Source organism: Sorex araneus, chromosome 6, assembly GCF_027595985.1.
Source record: "Sorex araneus isolate mSorAra2 chromosome 6, mSorAra2.pri, whole genome shotgun sequence".
Taxonomy (NCBI): domain Eukaryota; kingdom Metazoa; phylum Chordata; class Mammalia; order Eulipotyphla; family Soricidae; genus Sorex; species Sorex araneus.
Window position 1 is genome coordinate 97,107,492 of NC_073307.1, and position 18,095 is coordinate 97,125,586.

At 63.2% G+C, this 18,095-nt stretch overlaps 2 protein-coding genes across 2 annotated transcripts; one reads left to right on the plus strand and one right to left on the minus strand.

Annotated features, from left to right (window-relative positions):
• The first annotated feature begins 597 nt into the window (after positions 1–597).
• Positions 598–10,681, plus strand: CSDC2 (cold shock domain containing C2). Its single transcript, XM_004610544.2, has 4 exons — positions 598–815; positions 7,052–7,347; positions 8,855–8,977; positions 9,516–10,681. The coding sequence occupies exons 2-4, from the start codon at positions 7,172–7,174 to the stop codon at positions 9,676–9,678; spliced, it is 462 nt and encodes a 153-aa protein (XP_004610601.1). The 5' UTR covers positions 598–815; positions 7,052–7,171; the 3' UTR covers positions 9,679–10,681.
• Positions 10,682–10,845: 164 nt separating this feature from the next.
• On the minus strand, positions 10,846–16,987 carry PMM1 (phosphomannomutase 1). The gene is made up of 8 exons (XM_055142655.1): positions 16,825–16,987; positions 15,190–15,307; positions 14,302–14,378; positions 14,115–14,206; positions 13,901–14,000; positions 11,853–11,928; positions 11,377–11,492; positions 10,846–11,245 (listed from the first exon to the last, which is right to left on the minus strand). Exons 1-8 carry the CDS (start codon positions 16,909–16,911, stop codon positions 11,123–11,125), a joined length of 789 nt encoding a protein of 262 aa, XP_054998630.1. The 5' UTR covers positions 16,912–16,987; the 3' UTR covers positions 10,846–11,122.
• Between the last annotated feature and the right edge of the window lie 1,108 nt (positions 16,988–18,095).

An 18,095-nucleotide genomic window follows, 5' to 3' on the forward strand; every position in this document is an offset into this window, starting at 1 on the left:
TGTGATTGTGTGGCTGTGTGTGATGAGTGTGATTGTGTGGCTGTGTGTGATGAGTGTGATTGTGTGACTGTGTGTGATGAGTGTGTGACTATGTGATGAGTGATTGTGTGTGACTGTGTGATAAGTGTGTGATGAGTATGTGATTGTGTGTGTGAAAGTGTGTGTATGGGTGTGACTGGGTGATCAGTATGTGATTCTGAGTGTATGTGATTGTGTGTTGTGAGCATGTGACTTGTGACTGTGCGATCCATGATTGTGTGTGTGAGGAGTAGATTGTGTGTGTGAGTGTGTGATGTGTGTGATTATGTGACTGTATGTAGAAGTGTGAGAGGACGTGAGCCCGTCACTGGCCCTGCTCAGCTGGTTCAATGCAAACAGCTCCAGGGCTGAGTGGGGGCCCCCAGGGTCCAAGCTCAGAGAGGACAGGGACACTCAGGGGGAGGCGGCGCAGGGACAGCTCCTGCTGGCGGTGACCTCCATCCCGCCTCGCATGCGCACTGCATAATTGCCCGGAATGCTGCCACCCGCCTCCCCTGCATTCCTCGGCAGCTACTCCCACCTGGCAGGGCAAATTATACCCTGGCGTGGGGATAAACGCCACTTTCCAAAAACAGCAGCTTTCAGGCCGGGGGCCGAGGCTGGTGCCCGCAGAGCTGTGTCTGGCGGCCGCGGGGCCTTTAAGCCGAGTACAAATTCCCACCGGCCTCGTCCTGCTCCTCCTGACGTCAGGAGGAGGCGTGTGAGTGAGTGAGGCACCGCATGCTCGCACACACTCACACTCACACACTCAGCGGCGGGAAGCGGCTGCTGGAGAGGTAAGGGCAGGCAGGGCAGGGCAGCGGCCAGAACCCTCGGGGGAGGGACGGACCTGGGAGGGCAGCTCCGCGGGCCGGGTTCAGTGGGGGAGGGGGCAGCTCTAGCCTTCCTCTCCGCCTGCATCTCCGGGACACAAGGCTGTGTGGTCTCCTTGCACACGAGTGTGCGCTTCAGTGTGCCTGCATGCGTGTGCGCGCGCGCGTGTGTGTGTGTGAGTGTGTGTGTGAGAGAGAGAGAGAGAGACAGACAGACAGACAGAGCGGCAGACACCTGCCAATCCGCAGCCTCCCGTCTGGGAACCTGCGGAGAGAAAGGACTAGAAACAATGTTCCCGGCAGAGGCAGAAGGACAGAGCTGAGACAGCGGCTGCTTCTTCCCCGGAATCCAGGGCTGGGCTGGGGGGGGCTGCGGGGGGCGGGGAGGGGGGGCAGCGACAGTCGGACCCAGCTGCTGTCCTCCCTCCCTTCCCTCCCTCCCTCCCTCTGCCGTGGGTGATGGGTGAATCCTGATAATGGCCTTGGAGAGGGGCTCCCAGACCACTCCCCTCCTCTGTTCTCAATCCCCTCTGACCTCCAGCCCCCAGAAAACTGGGGTGATGCTCTCACACCGCACCCCCCGCTGTGGATGGGGAGGGGGGGGCATGTCGCTGAGCTGCCTAACCCTGGCACCCACCCGGGAGAGGCCGATCCCTGCCTAGCCTGGGGTGGGGGGGGGAAGGAGCGGAGGGCCGAGAACAATCACAAATGCCGCGTGAGATGCAGATTGCCGCTGGGGAGGGGGAGGAAGGCTGGCGGAGGGGGTGGGCGGCAGGGCCCCTCCCCCCAGACAGACCTCTCCCTTGGGGGGGTGGGGAGCCAGTACCCGCCCCCCCCAACCTGACTCCATCCCAGAGGCCCCTGGGACTTTCAAAGTCGGCTCGCTCCCTCCTGCCCCTGTTTCTTTGAAATCTTTCAACACGGAACCCCGCCCCCCGCCCCAGCTGCTGCCCCCGCCGGGAAGACTCCATAGCCGGGGACCGGGGTAGGGGACAGTGTGGACACAGAGGCTCGCCACCTCCACAGAGTCAGCAGAGTGCATGGTGCATGTCGGGGGTCCCCAAAATGGTCCGGAGAGGGGAGGGGAAGCCCCTAAGGCTGGTCCCTATCGCCCCCCCTGCAACAGTGTTGCCAGCAGAGGGCGCTCGAGGTCCCGAGCTGCAGGCAGGACCCCAAGCTTGGTGGGAAGGGCGTGGGGCCAGGCTTTCTCCACGCAGAGCTGCAGGGGGGAGGGCACGCGGTAGGGGCTTCCCCAGCCCGAGGACCAGAGGAAAGATGGGGCCCAGAGTGGACAGCTTCGGGGTCACCTGACTTGGGTCCCAGGTCGCTCAGAGGAGAGGGATCCTCCCCGGGTCGCACAGCCTCCCTGTCCCAAACACCCCAAGGAGCCCAAAGGGTCCCCTGGCAGGGCAGGGGGCCCCCAGGATGGAGCAGGCTTGGGACAAGGGTCTCCACTAGGCTCACCTTTGACCGGGCCGCCCCTCCAGTGCACTGGGGGTGGGGGGAGCCCCAGGTCTAACCAGGTCACCGGCTCTGCTCAGACTCTGGGGGGGGTGTGGGGGACGGGGAGGGAGCGCCTGGAAACGGGGACATCAGGTTGTTCTCTCCCCCTGCCAGGCCCACCTCGAACAAGGCCTCAGTGTCCAGAACCCTTCAGCCCCGCCCGCGGCACCCCTCCCTCAGGCTGGCGGCCCTTGTCGCCCCCGTCCCTGGTTCCTCCATAGCTGGCGGGGCCCGGGATGCTTTTTTTGGGGGGGGGTTTCTGTGAGCTTGGGTTGGCGAGTGACTCACCCAGGGTCACCGTCTGAGTCAGCACCAAGCCTGAGACACAACCCCCACCCCCCAGGCCCAGTGCCCCGTGTCTCCCCACCTGCCCCTGCCTCTCCCTCTCCCCAAGGGCTGGACCCCGAAATCCAAATCTCCTAGGCCGGGAGCACCAGGCCGGCCTGACCACACTGTTCTGGGCCTTAGTTTACCTTTCTGCAGAATGGGGCGATACTGGTGGTGATGGAGGCAGGTGATGGAGGACTCAGCAGGGAGCTGGGCGCAGGGCGCATGGTGACAACCAATGGGCAGAGTGACGGGTCCTTCCAGCACATCCCTGTTGGGGCCCTCCGGGTCTCGGTTGGAGTGGCTCAGTGGCAGGGTGTCTCCTCCAGGCCGCTGATCTGCTCCCTTCTGTATTCTAACCACCTGAGGGGTCTGTCCAGTGGACCCTTCATCATCTCAGTGGGACCAGCTGAAAAGTGAGGTCCAGAGAGATGCAGACGCTGGGCCCAGGTCACACAGCATGAGCACAGCACGGGGCTGGAGACAGACTGCTCGTCCTGATCTGCCTACGATGACAGAAATGTGCATGAGCCCTGGTCTGTTTTGGGGGTGCTTGGGAACCCAGCGAAGGGGTCACCGGCCAGCAGGGTGAAACCCTTTCCCAGGCCGGTGCTCTATTCTCGCCCCGCTGACCCCTCACTGTGGAGTCTCAGGGTCCCGGAGCCCAAAGGCAGAGAGAGCTGGGCCAGGTGAGACAGCCAGAGAGCGGCCCATTCTCAGGGGGCCACTGGCAGCTCGACTGACAGATGGGGAAACTGAGGCTGAGGACGACGGTGCATGAGCTAAGGCAGAGAGGCTGGACCCGACCCCCAGCCATCGGAGCCTTTGCTGTCCTTGTTCCTCCGACTTCTGCTCCTGTTTGTCTTTTCCCATTTTCATTTTTCGTTTTTGGGTCACACCCAGCAGTGCCCAGAGGTAACCCCCAGATCTGCGCCCAGGAATCACTCCTGGGAGTGCTCAGGGGACCCTATGGGGTGCTGGGGCTTGAACCAGGGTCGGCCGTGTGCATGGCAAACACCCTCCCTCCTGTGCTATCACTCCAGCTTCTGATTGTTGTTTTTTTTTCCTTTTTTGGGTCACACCCTAGTGATACTCAGGGGTCACACCCAACTCTGCACTCAGGCATGACTCCTGGTGGTGCTCAGGGGACCCTATGGGATGCCGGGGATCGAACCCAGGATGGCGGCGTGCAAGACCAACGCCCTCCCTGCTGTGCTATCGCTCTGGCCCCATCTCTGTTTCTGTTTTTTTGTTTGTTTGTTTTTTCGGGCACTCTCTGCAGTGCTCGGGGGCTCTGTGTGCGGGAGCGACCTCTGGGTCCCCGCCAGCCCTCCCCTGGTCCAGGGGTCAAACACCCCAGCAGGAAACCCGCCCTGTCTGCAGCCTCAGGGTTGTAGCTCACTCCAGGGGGGCCTGCACTTTGGTACCCCGCTGGCTGAGCCCCCACCAGCTACTGCTACTATCCGGTGACATTTGGGGACCTCTGGCCAGGGGTGGCTCCCGGACAACGGGGCCAGGACCGCCAGGCACGCTCCCGTGATTCCGCCTCTCTGAGGCCAGCCTCAGCCTTCCTGGCCTTCCACGGGGGGCTTGGAGCAGAGGAAACCCCTCACTGGTCGGGGGGGGGGATGCCGAGAGCTGGCAGTCCCACCCTGCAGTGCTGGCTGGGTTGTGGGGGGGGAACTGTGGCGCTGACAGATCATCGTGACCCAGAAAAATCCCACTTGCTGCGAGCTGGCAGCCAAGACCTGCTTCTGCGTCTCCAGGGCCGTCAGCTGGGCGGGCGGTGCGGGCGCTGCCAGGGGCGCTGGCGCCCACCTTAACTCTCCCGGGAAACCCAGGACCGAGGCCAGAAATAGAGCAGCGCAGCGTCTGACCGCAGGGCCTACGGAGGAGGGGGGCCTGTCGCCCCACGTCATCAGCTCTGTGTGTGTGTGTGTGTGTGTGTGTGTGTGTGTGCGTGCGTGTGTCTGTGTGTGTGTGTGCGCGCGCGCGCGCGTGCTTGCACATGCGCGTGCAGCATTGGGGATCGAACCTACAGCCTTGTCAGTGCAAGTAGAGCAGGTCACCCGCCGCTGAGTCTTTTCCTGCTCTCGGCTTCCGTATTTCCCCGACTGAGATGAGGGGGAGCGAGGCTCGGAGAGCGTGAGGCTGGCGAGTGGGCCCACTGGCTTAGCTTGGTTTGGCGGCAGCGCCCAGGTGTGCTCAGGGGCTACTCCCAGTTCAGTGCTCTGGGCTGACTCAGAGGATTCGGAGGTGCTGGGGATGGGACGGAGCTCTGCCCGTCGGGCCACCGGCCCGGCCCAGGGCCCAGGGGGAAGGTTTGTTCTAGGCCGTCCCTGCTGCGCTGTGACCGTGGGCCGTGCCGAGAAGCTCTGGTACCCACAATTGCAGGTGTCCGGAGGTGCCAGCTGCTCTCGTCCCTAACCCCAAGTCCTCCTGCCTCAGTGCTCTCCACCTCACTTCCCATTTTTCTTTTTGTTTGCTTGGGCTTTGGGCCACAACTGGCAGAAATGCTCAGGGTTTGTTCCTGGCTCTGCTCAGCAATTACTCCCTGTGGTACACTGGGGACCATATAGGCTGCTGGGGACGAGAACCCTCCCCACCAGGCTATCTCTCTGGCCCTTCACTTCGGAGCAGAGGGCACAGGCTGAGGGAAAGCCGCCCGCATCAGAGCTCACCAGCCGGTGCTGAGGAAACTGTTCCCGCTCCTCTCTGCACACAGTGCCCCTCGCACACAGAAGGGCAGAGTCAGAGGCTAAGAGCGTTTTTTTGTTGTTGTTTTGTTTTTCATTTTTGTTTTTGCTTTTTGGGTCACACCGTGCGATGCTCAGGGGTTACTCCTGGCTCTGCACTCAGGAATCACTCCTGGCGGTGCTCAGGGGACCATATAGGATGCTGGGAATCGAACCCAGGTCGGCAGCGTGCAAGGTAAATGCCCTACCCACTGTGCTATCGCTCCAGCCCCAGAGGCTAAGAACGTTGGCCAACAAAGGGCTGGGAGATAAGGCATTGGCCTTGCTGCTGTGGCCAACCCGAATTCAACCCCCCGGCCCCCATATGGTCTTCCAGCACGGCCAGAAGTGATTCCTGAGTACCGCCAGCCCGCCCCCCTGCCCCCAACCAAAAAATAGAACAAAACATGGGTCGGAGAGATGGTACAGTGGGTAGGGCGTCTGCCTTGCATGAGGTGACTTACTTGCCACCAACTGACAATGACAAAAACACCAAGCCCTGTTCTGTGGATTTATCTATCTATTTATTTATTTATTTTTGGATCACACCCGGCGATGCTCAGGGGTTACTCCTGGCTCTGCACTCAGGAATTACTCCTGGCGGTGCTCAGGGGGCCATATGGGATGCTGGGAATTGAACCCGGGTCTCCTGCGTGCAAGGCAAACGCCCTACCCGCTGTGCTATTGCTCCAGCCCCTGTTCTGTGGATTTTAAACAGCCGGCAGGGAGAGAACAGCAGGGCAGGTGTTTGCCTTGCACGTGGCCGACCTGAGCCCGAGGCCTGGCACCATTTGTGGTCCTCTGAGCACGGCCAGAGTAGTTGGGCTGTTCTGCCGAGCACGCTTCAAGTGGCCCCCCAGTATAACGAAACAGCTACCTGAGCCCGAGAGATAGTACAGGGGGGTTCAGGTGTCTGATTTGCATGTGGCCGACCCCAGTTCCATTCCGTGAGCAGAGATAGGAGTAGTACCCAAGCTGGGTCTGACCCAAGAACCATCCCCCACCATGCAACATAATTAAAAAATAATAAACAAGGACCGGAGGAGAGATAGTACAGTGGGTAGGATGCTTGGCTTGCACATACCAACCTGGGTCCAATTTCTGTCACTCCATTTGGTCACCGGAGCACTGCCAGGAGTAACTCCTGAGTGCTGAGCCAGGGCTAAGCCCCGAGCATTGCTGGTGTGGCCCCTAAACCAAATAAATGAAACAATTTTTTTTTTTTTTAAAAAAAGAAACAGTAGGGGGCTGGAGCGATAGCACAGAGGGTAGGGCGTTTGCCTTGCACGCGGCCGACCCAGGTTCGAATCCCAGCATCCCATATGGTCCCCTGAGCACCGCCAGGAGTAATTCCTGAGTGTAGAACCAGGAGTAACCCCTGTGCATCGCCGGGTGTGACCCAAAAAGCAAAAAAAAAAAAAAAAAAAAAGAAACAGTTAACAATGGTGCCAAACTATTCCGAGCACTGCCCACTGGGCCATCCGGTCCCCCAGCCGCCCAGAGTGGCAGAGCCGCAGTGGGACTTGCAGGACCCTTGGGGCACACAGCTCGGCCCCTGGAGTCCTCCCTGCCTGTGTGGAGTCACCGGGAGGCCGGCAGCGCCCAGCGGCCCTCTCAGCTGGCCTCTCCTTCCAGACGGAGCCGGAGGCTGGAGCCGGCGCGCAGGGCCAGGCTGGGCCCTGCCCGCGAGGACGCCAGAGCCCCCCGCCCGCCGAGCCCGGGAGCCCTGCAGCAGCCTCTCCGCCAGACCCCGCCATGACGTCGGAGCCCACCTCGCCCCCTGTCGTGCCCCCACTGCACTCCCCCAAGTCCCCCGTCTGGCCCACCTTCCCCTTCCACCGCGAGGGCAGCCGCGTCTGGGAGCGCGGCGGCATCTCCGCCAGGGACCTGCCCAGCCCTCTGCCCACTAAGAGGACCAGGACGTATTCGGCGTGAGTACAGGGACACGCTGCCCACTGGCCGCTGGCCTGAGGGTGCGCGGCAAGGGGGAGCTGGGCATAGACCCCTGTGACAGCATTCATTCCCTCTCAATCCCTCACACCCTCACTCTCACTCCCTCACCCTCTCACTTCCTCACTCCCTCACACCCTCTCTCACTCCCTCACACCCCCTCTCACTCCCTCACACCCTCACTCTCACTCCCTCACTCTCACTCCCTCACTCTCACTCACACCCTCTCTCACTCCCCTCTCACTCCCTCACACCCTCTCACTCCCTCACACCCTCACTCTCACTCCCTCACACCCTCACTCTCACTCCATCTCTCACTCCCTCCCTCCCTCCCTCACTGCCTCACTCACACCCTCTCACTCCCTCACACCCTTACTCTCTCCCTCCCTCCCTCTCACTCCCTCATACCCTCACTCCCACCCTCTCTCACTCCCTCACACCCTCACTCTCTCACTCCCTCCCTCACACCCTCTCACACCCTCACATCCTCCCTCCCTCCCTCCCCCACTCCCTCTCACTCCCTCACACCCTCACTCTCTCCCTCCCTCACACCCTCACTCTCTCTCCCTCACTCACACCCTCTCACATCCTCCCTCACTCCCTCACACCCTCACTTTCTCCCTCACTCACACCCTCTCACTCCCTCACATCCTCCCTCTCTCCCTCCCCCACTCCCTCTCACTCCCTCACACCCTCACTCTCTCTCCCTCACTCACACCCTCTCACTCACTCACACCTTCACTCTCTCCCTCCCTCCCTCTCACTCTCTCTCACTCCCTCCCACCTTCATTCACACCCTCAATCATACCCTCACTCACTCCCTCACACCCTCACACCTTCACTCACACCCTCACTCATACCCTCACCCACTCCCTCATTGATTCAGACTCTCACTCACACCCTCCCTCCCTCCTTCCCTCCCTCCCTCCCTCACACCCTTACTCTCTCTCACTCACTCCCTCATTCACACCCTCAGGCCTTCCATACCCCCATTCACACCCTCACTGGCTCACACCCTCCCTCCCTCCTCCTCCTTCACTCCACCTCCCTCCATGACTCCCTCCCTCCCTTTCTCCCCCCTCTCCCCTCCCCCCCTCCCTCTCTCTCCTTTGCTCGTTCACTCTCACTCTCTCTGAGGCTAGGGGCGGGGCGGGGTGGGGGGAGGGCTGTGCTGAGTCTGGCTCAGCAGGGCTGCGGGAGGTGCCGGCTTGGGCATGAGCCTCTGCTGAGGGTCCTGCTGGGTCTGGGGGATGGAACAGGCGAAGGTTGAGGCTGAACAGGAGGGAAAACCCGGATGGAATCTGAGCCTCAGGTGGCCCTTTGGGGGTGGTGGGGTGGGGAGCAGGGGAGGCTTCCGAAGACACGAGTGCTGAGCGCCAGCCAGGCTAGGTCCTGCAAACGTGCCCCTTGAGCGGCGTGCGGGAAGCTGGGGGTGGAGGGGGCATCCCCAGGCAGCGGCCAACCCCGGCCCTCTGCCCCTCTTCTCAGGACCGCCCGCGCCTCGGCCGGGCCGGTGTTCAGGGGCGTCTGTAAGCAGTTCTCACGCGCCCAGGGCCACGGCTTCATCACGCCCGAGAACGGCTCCGAGGACATCTTCGTGCACGTGTCCGAGTAAGGCCCTCGCGCTGCCTGGTCCCCTCCTCCCAGCAGACGGGGGGTGCTGGGGCCAGTGGGGGAGGGGACACTCAGAAGCCCCAGGAGGGCCTGGAGCGACAGTCTGGTGGGGAGGGCGTTTGCCTTGCATGCAGCTGACCCAAGTTCGATCCCTGGCCTCCCATCGGTCCCCGAGCACTGCCAGGAGTAATTCCTGGGTTCAGAGCCAGGAGGAACCCGAGCATCGCTGGGTGACCCAAAAAAAAGCAAAAAAAAAAAAAAAAGAAGCCCTAGAGCTCCCCCAGGGCAGGATGCTGGACCCCACCCGAGGCCCTTCTGGGCTGGTCCCCAGCAAAGCTCAGAGGGTGGGGACACGTGGCACTGGGGGCCACACCAGGCTCAGGGGCATCCAAGAAAGCGTCTGAACTGCCATGGTGCTTCCCAGACCCCACCCGGGGCCTCTGCTGCACCCCCAAAGCGGCACAGGGGGGGCGGGTTGCCCGGGCAGGCGCGGCGCAGGGGTGCAGCCGGCCGACGCCCCTCTCTTGCCCGCCAGCATCGAGGGCGAGTATGTGCCTGTGGAGGGGGACGAGGTGACCTACAAGATGTGCCCGATCCCGCCCAAGAACCAGAAGTTCCAGGCCGTGGAGGTGGTGCTCACACAGCTGGCCCCGCACACGCCACACGAGACCTGGTCGGGCCAGGTGGTGGGCTCCTAGGCCGGGGCGCCGGCCCCCCTCCCCGTCTGTCCGTGCTCGCGTGCCACCCTCTACCCCGTGACCTGTGACGGTCCCGTGAGCTGGGCCAGGGCGACCCCCTATCCTGTCGTGCTGTCGTTACCCCCACCCAGCCCCCTTCCGCCAACCTGCTCACGAGTGATGCCAAGCCCGGCGCCGGGGTCTGGGGGCACCCAAGGGTCCCGTCAGCCCCTCAAGCTTGCTCCCCTGCCTCAGCCCCCCGCACCGGCCCCAGCCTGGGGGCCACTCTGAGGGAGGTGCCTCCTCGCCCCGGAAGCACCCGAGTGGGGCCAGCAGGACATCCTTGGGGGCCGTGGACTTCCCTCCCCGACCCCCCCTCGACCCCCCAGAGGCAGCCCGGGGCCCCCACCTGGCCACTGCTGTGCCCTCCCTGAGCCGTGCTGCCCCCTAGGAGACAAGGTGTAGTGCCCAATGGGGGAATGCTGCCACCATCCCTTCACCTGCTCTGCCGCCCAGAGCCCAGGGCCAGCGACAGATGGACACACGCCCCCCTCCCCCTACCCCCCACCTGGGCGGGGCTGCAGAGCTGTGTCCATGGGGTCTGTGTGCACGTGTGCGTTTCTGTGTTTGCTTGCGGTGGGGGGGGGGCGGCCGGAAGGGGACACTCTATCCCAGCCCTTTCCCGGGAGAATGGGACACCTCATCAGGAAGGAGGTGGGGGTCCAGGGAGGCTGGCCAGGGACAGTGGCCCTCAGAGCCCTCCTCTGAGTAGACCTGGGGTTCAGATGTCCAGATGAGGGTTGGCGATTGGCCGAGGAAGCTGCCTGCAGAAGCTGAGCCCAGGGAACCCAAAAACACTGGCCAGCCGTGGGGACCCCCCACCCCCTGCAGACACAAGTTAGGTGGGGGCTGCGGGGACAGGGGAGGCAGATGTCAGTTCTGCTCAGGCCCCAGAACCCTCCTGAGACCCCCTTCCCCAACTCCCCACCGCCCACACTGGCAATAAACCCTCAACTGTGACTCAGTCCGGCCCAGCGCTCTGTCTGTCTGTCTGTGTACTGGGGAGAGGGCCTGAGGGGGACACTCCCCTTGTACCTGCCCCTCCAGGGACCCGCCGGGTCACCTCTTGCCCTGGTGGCTCTGGTACAGCTGTGACCCAGCAGACAAAAGCCATCCAAAGCCACGCTGTGACCTTGCTGCCCTGGCGCTTTAATGTCAGTGAGGACGGGAGCTGAGGAGGTGCCAGCCCAGTGCCACGGACGCACGCGCCTCCCGGGGCGCAGACAGCGCAGGGGTCCGAGGCAGAAGCAGCAGCTGCAGCCGGGCGAGGGCAGGGACGGGGCTGCAAGGCCGACCCCGAGGGGTCTCACTGGGTCCTGGCCCTGGGGTGCCCCACCCTGTGTGTGTGTGTGTGTGTGTGTGTGTGTGTGGGGAATTCCCCGGAAGTCCGAAGTTGGGCGGCGGGTCAGGCCTCGTGGGCGGTCTCGGGGAAGAAGATCTCCCGGCAGCGCTGCACCGTGTCCTGCGGGGACGTCACGCTGTGGCCCACGGTTCGGGGGTCCGCGTAGATCTCGAAGTCGTTCCCGCCCTGTGCAGAGCCGGCCGGGAGGGTGTGAGGGGCGGCCTCCTCGCACCCGGGGCCCAGCCCTCCGAGCGGTTCTGTCACCCCATGTCGGACGGGCTGGGGAGGGTTCCGGGGGGGGGGGAGGGGCCACTCACGGGGCTGGTCTCATTCCCGAAGAAGTGTATGGTGTCGAAGCAGTCCTGGTCCAGGCTGTCCAGGCAGTAGCGCTTGTCCCAGCCCTCGGGGAAGACGTCGAAGCTGATCATTCCTCCTGGGGGGGGGGGGGGCGACAGGCTGTCTGCGGGCACCTGGGCCCGGCCCATACCCGCAAGAACGCTGCTGCCCTCCCGGAGGGGACTCTTGGGGACAAACTGACCAGGCCCCCCGGGGGAGGAAGCCAGCAAGGGTGGGCTGACTTGGGGGCAAGGGCCTGAGGGAGGGCACGCAGCAGCCCCAGAGGCCATCAGAGCTGGCAGTGCAGGGGGGGAGGAGCAGGCCAGCTTCCAGAACATTCTGGACAGGTCTGCTTCTGGACCAGACTTGGGAAGGGAGGGAGACTCTGGCTTGGGGGCTTCCTAAGGACTCCGGAAAGCGCGGCCGTGCAGGGCTGAGGGGAGGCGGGTGCACACACCTCGGGAGAACCTCAGCCCTTTGCCAGCAAACTCGGTTTTCAGCGCGTCCACAAACTTCTCCCGGATCTTCTCCTTCTGCAGAAGGCGATGGGCAGACTCAGGGGCGGAGGGCGCCAGGCTCCCAGTGGGACACCCCCCCTTCCTCAGGCCCCGGCAGGTCACGCTGTGCCTACGGGTTTGACCCCCACGGCACCCAGGCCCCCTAGCACTGTCAGGTGTGGCCCAAAGACCCCCCCACCGGAAAAAAAAAAAAAGAAGAAGATAAAGAGGGGCTGGAGCAGGAGCACAGCGGAGAGAACGTTTGCTTTGCGTGTGGCTGACCTGGATTGGATTCCCGGCACGCCACAGGGTCCCCTGAGCCCCGCTGGGAGTGATCCCTGAGCACAGAGGCAGAAGCACTGCTGAGTGTGGCCCCAAAAAACAAACACAGAAACAAAAGAAAGAAAGGAATAAAAAATGAAACAGAGGAGAGGCCTGGAGAAGGCCGGGCCTTTATCGGGGCTCCATGGGGGCAGGAAGGGACAGGCTCAGGGCAGGTCCCCGGGCACACGTGTGTGTGTGTGTGTGTGTGTGTGTGTGTGTCTGGGCCAGAAGGGGCCCAGGATGAGGCGGCAGCTGTGGGGACCAGGGGCTGGCCAGACAGCACGGGGGGTCGGCGGGGGGTGGGGGGAGGCACTAATGCACGTTCCTGGCTTGCGGCCGACCCTGGTCCGAACGCTCTGCACTCCACACTGTGCCCTGCACCGCCAGAGCCAGGTATGACCCAAAAACCCACAAAGAGAAAAGGATGAAATCCCAAATGAAGTCTCGAGGGAACAAGGAGGGGACAGGCGTCCCAGTGGCCTTGGCCTTGCTTCCCAGAAGGCAGGGGCCCCCGGGAGGGCTGGAGCTGGCCCAGAAGCTCCTCTGTGGCTAGAGCAGATGGGGCCGCTGGGCAACCCCGCCCCCCAGCAGGGCTGAGCCTCCGCCCAAGCGGGTCATCCCAGGCCTCCGGGCCTAATGGCTTCTCTGGGGCTCGGCTGGGGTGGGGTGCCCGGGAGCCAAAGACGAGAGAAGACGCTGAGTCAGCGTGAGCCAGCACGCCTCGCCAGCTGAGGGCAGAGGCTCCCGGTCCTGGCACCCCTACCCGGGCAGGTGGGCAGGCAGGGGGCTGGGGGGCCCGGCTCGGCCTGCTGTGACGGCTTCTCTGCACCAGCAACCTTCAGGGACCTGGGGCCGGCGTGACAGCATGGCGGGGAGGGCATTTGCCTTGCACACAGGTGATCTGGGTTCAATCCCCGACAGCCCATCTGGTCCCCCAAGCACCGCCAGGAGGTACTCCTGGGTGCAGAGCCAGGAGGAAGCCCTGCCGGTATGGCCCAAAAAGCAAATCGAGGGGCCAGAGTGATAGCACAGTGGGGAGGGCGTTTGCCCTGCACGGGGCCGACCCGGGTTCGATTCCCAGCATCCCATATGGTCCCCTGAGCACTGTCAGGGGTAATTCCTGAGTGCAGAGCCAGGAGTGACCCCTGAGCAGTAACCCCTTTTTGGTGTGACCTAAAAAGCCAAAAACAAACAAACAAAACCAACCAAAACAAAAAGACCTTCATGGCTTTCTCCCTTCTTCCGAGGCCTGGAGGAGACCCCGAGAAGCAGCCGCGCGTTGCATAGGAGCCCCGAGTTTGCCTCCTCCCTCTCTAACTGATCCCCTGAGCACTCGAGTGAGTCCCATGCCCCCCAAAAGCCAGTTTCCTGGAACCTCAGCAAACGGGCCTCCTCGCCTCTCACTCCGTCCACCACACACCTCCCGGGGCGCCTCAAGGCCAGGGAGGTGGGCCTGAGGCAGCCAATGGAGGAGGGCTGGCAGACCTGGAGGACTGCCTGGAGGTGGGAAAACAAACGACCAGCTGAGACCCAGTGGGGGACAACGAGGGCCCTGCGCAGTTGAGCAGGGATGTGGCACCCGCTCAGTCGCCAAGGGAGGGAGGGGCCACGTGTGACCAAGCCCCCATGCCCCCAGCTGGTGTTGAGGAAAGAAGGCCGGCGCTGGGCGGCTGGACTCCCGCACCTTGTCCAGCTCCGAGAACTCGATTCGCTCCTCCAGGGTGCAGCTGCGGCCGATGGGTGAGATGTTCAACATGCCGTTCCGGAACTCGATGAACGTCCCTCTGCGAGGCGGGGCGGGAACCCTGAGCGCATGCCAGGGACCGGCCTCGGGGACGCCCTTCCACCGCACAGGTGGGGACGGGGTGGGGGGGTGCAGATGCACGGGGGTGTCTCACCGTTTCTTGGGCAGCCTGAGCAGGGCCATGTAGTGAAGACAGAAGTTGATCAGGTCCTGCAGCAGGTCCTCCCCCAGGTGGCTCTGGATGGTCTGGGCAAGGGCACAGCCTGAGCGCGGTGACCGTGGTGACCGACGCCTCCCTGCCCATGGCCCGCCCACCCGCCGCCACCTATGCTGGCACTGACCTGCTTGGACTGCAGCCGGCCGTGCTTGTACTGGACCGTCCCGTTCTCGGCAAACACGTAGTCGAACTTCTCGACGACTTCAGGGCCACAGAGAGGAGAATTGGGGTGAGAGCCGGCTGCCCCGGGGTCCCCGAGGAACCCGCTTTCTCAGCCCCTGGGCTCCTGCCCCGCCCACTAGGCCGGTCCCAGCTCCAGGGCGCAGAGCTTGCTGCCCACCTGTCTCCCAGGGCCCACCCAGCAGGGGGCAGCACTTCCACACACTTCAGGGCCCTCACGGGGGTTCTCATCCCTGCCTGCTGCCAGAGGGGCAGGGAAAGTGCCCACAGAGCAGGAGGCCACCGCTGGGGCCCAGAGGGCAGTGAAGATGGAGACAGACATAAGTGCTTGCGTGCTTGCTTTGGGGGCCGGAGCGATAGCACAGCCGGTAGGGCGTTTGCCTTGCATGCGGCCAACCCGGGTTCGATTCCCAGCATCCCATATGGCACCCCCAGCACCGCCAGGAGTAATTCCTGGGTGCAGAGCCAGGAGTAACCCCTCTGCATCGCTGGGTGTGACCCAGAAAGAAAAAAAAAGTGTTTGCTTTGAAGACTGAGAGGCGCCACAGGGCTTGGGGCTCTGGTGACTTCCAGTCCTCGGTCACATATTACTGTGCGACGGTGCCGCTGTGCCTGCCTTACAGGAGGCACGTTCAGGGCTCGGCCAGGGGAGTGGGATGCAAAGGACCTGGGGCGGGGCCCTGCCCAGAAGCTCATTTGTTTAGCAGGAGGGCTGTTTGCTTGATTTTTTTGGGCAACCCCCCCCACACCCCAACACAGGCCGTGGAGAGCAGCGTGGTCCCCCATGCCCACCCGCCTGGGCCCACTGTTTCCCGAGCGGCCGACCCCTTACCTTCATCCCCCTCACCCAGCTGCTCCGCGATCTTGGAGTAGTCGGAGCCGCCCACCACGCCGATCTGCACGTGGCTGCGCAGCTTCTGCAGGAAGGCGGCCACCTCGGGGTCGATTTTCTGCAAGGGAAGGCGGGGAAGCACCGGGCCTCTCAGCACTCAGTTCCCAGCAGAGAACCCAGAGCTCAGAATCAGATGCACTTGGGTGTTGGCTTCAACCCCGGCTCAAGTGACCTCAACAGCAGGACGACCCTGAGCAAGGCTCTGAAGCGGCTTATTTATTTATTTATTTATTTGTTTGTTTTCGCCACACTCGGGCGGTGCTCAGGGTTTATTCCTGGCTATGAGCTCAGAGATCGCTCCTGCAGGGGCTCGAGGGACTATATGGGGTGCAGGGGAACCCCGTCGGAGGCATACAAGGCAACCGCCCTGCTGGTGCACTACTGCGCCAGCCCGATTGTTTGTTCTGGGGCCACAGGTCTGAGTTCAGGGCCCGTGTGGCTACTGGGCCTCACAGCTGGGCCACCTGCTCGCAGCGCCTCTGCGCAGCCCATCAGGCTGAGCCTCCAGCCCAGGCTTGGCTTTCTCCGCCTCCTCTGTCCCTTCTACAAAAGGCGGGGTGACCACAGCTGCTACTGGAAGGGGGTCACTGGTAGGTTTCAGGGAGAGTCAGTGCCTCCACAGTGCCGGGCCCCCACCAAGCAACTAACTACCTGGTGACCCCAGAAGACAGCCCACCAGGACACATAACCCGGCGCATTCGTCGTCAAGCACTCGGAGAGTCAAGACTGATACTGTCCAGCGGGGACGGTGGCCACGGGGGAAAGAGCTTAGGGATGTCGCCAGTGTCTGGAGGCATGGCGACATGGGAGGGTACTCTGGGGAGAGCTATGGAAAGTCCCATGCCTGCGTCCCACCTAGTCACCCGGACTTTCCCCGTCTCCCGTGGAGGGAGCTTTGCTGGAGGATGTTTTGTGTCACTCCCAGCGGGGCTCCTGAGCACGAAGCTTGCACGGGAGCCTGGGGCGCACAGCCCTGCCTGCGCTCCCGACACAGTCGCCCACGCCAGGGTGCTCGTCAAAGCGTCGCAGGCGGGCACAGAACAGTCGGGCACCACTTTTTTGTCTTTCCCCTCCCCAAATCTCCGCATTCACCACCTAAGAAGGGAGGCCAGGGCCTGCGTTCCCTGCAGCCTCCGGCCTGGCCACCATCCCCTGGGCAACCAGGATCCCGATGCGGGGGGCGGAGTCACAAACACGCATCAGGGCTCCGGGTGGGCGATAACGTAGGGGAGGGACCCAAGAAACGACCCTGAGCTAGACTCAAGACTCCCCACCCCCCCGGTTCCCGAGACATAGAAGCGCCCAGACTTGGGCTCCAACGCCGGCTGCAAGCTACTGGTGCGCCCGCAGACGGGGCTGGGGTGGGCGCCCCCGCAAGCTCAGCGGAGGCGGGGGCCGGTGCAAGGTGCAAGCCCGGGGTCGGGGCTCGGAGCCTTCTCCCTGCGGCACGGGGGTTAGAGGGTGGGCGCGCAGGGCCGGGACGTCAGCCCCGCGGCATCCCGCGGCCGAGCAGCGCAGGTGGCGCGGGCGCCCGCCGGGCACTGCCCACCGCAGCTCCCGAATTCGGCGCCCTACCTGGCGAGCCGGCGTGAGGGTCCCGTCCACGTCGAACAGGCAGAGGACGCGCTCCTTCCTGCGGGCGCCCTCAGCGGTGACCGCCATGGCTGCAGCTCGGCTCGCGGGCCGCCGAGTCGCGGGGCCGCGCCCGGAGGCGCGGGAGGGGCGGGGGCTATGGGAGAGAACGCCCACAAATGGGCGTGGCCCTGGGCAGCCCAAAGGCCCGGCGGGGAAAGGGGCGTGGTCGGGTGTGGTCTGGGCGGGGCGGGGCGGGGCCCGGAAGGGGCGGGAGGGACCGGAGCGAGCTCGGAGGAGCGATGCTGATTGGACCAGCAGGAGAAGAGGCGTGTCAGGAGGCGGTGCAGGAGCGCGCCCGCAGTGGTCGGATTGTTCTAAACCTGATGGGAGGTGGGGTGTGAGTCTGGGTCGGGCGGGTTCGGAGGGAGAGAACCGGAAAAGAGGGATGGGGTCAAGGTGGGACCCGGAGGAGAGAAGATTGATTGCATTGGTCAGGCGAGGGGGCTGGACCGGGGAGGAGCTTCCAGGCCGCAGTGCGGTCCCTGCTCTCCCCGCCCTCCCTCACTCAGCCTATGACTCACCCTCTTCTTCCCTTGCTGTAAGCACTTTGCCCTATGAGCTGTAGGGCAATAGCCAATTCTAATGACCTTTACTCGGCCTCTGGATTTGACCAGATGACCTTCCCTGCCCTTCCTCCGCTTGCTGTGATTCCGTCTCTTTCGTAAGCCCTGCTCACTGTGCGCCTCTGTCGGAAACCCTTCCTGGGGGCCAGGAGCAAGGTCCAAAGGGCTAGAGCTGCTTTGCATAAGGGAAGCCCCGGCTACCCCCAGCACTAGATGGTCCCGAGCACTGTGACTCTGAGCTGGGAGTAACCTTCCAGGTGTGGCCCCCAAACAAAGTCAGAAGAAAGCCGGCGCGACGGGGCTGGAGTGATAGCACAACGGGTAGGGCGTTTGCCTTGCACGCGGCCGACCCGAGTTCAATTCCCAGCATCCCATATGGTCACCTGCGCCCTGCCAGGGGTAATTCCTCAGTGCAATAGCCAGGAGTAACCCCTATGCATCGCCGGGGTATTGGTGACCCAAAAAGCAAAAAAAAAAAAAAAAAAAAAGAGCGCGAACAGCAAGTAGGCACTTGCCTTGCATGGGCTGACCCCATCCAGAGCACCATATATAGCCAAAGACTCACTAGGAATAATCCCTGAGCACTGCTGGGTGTGGTCCCAAACAATCAAAGGAACAAACAAAAAACAACCAAAAGGGCTAGGTAGG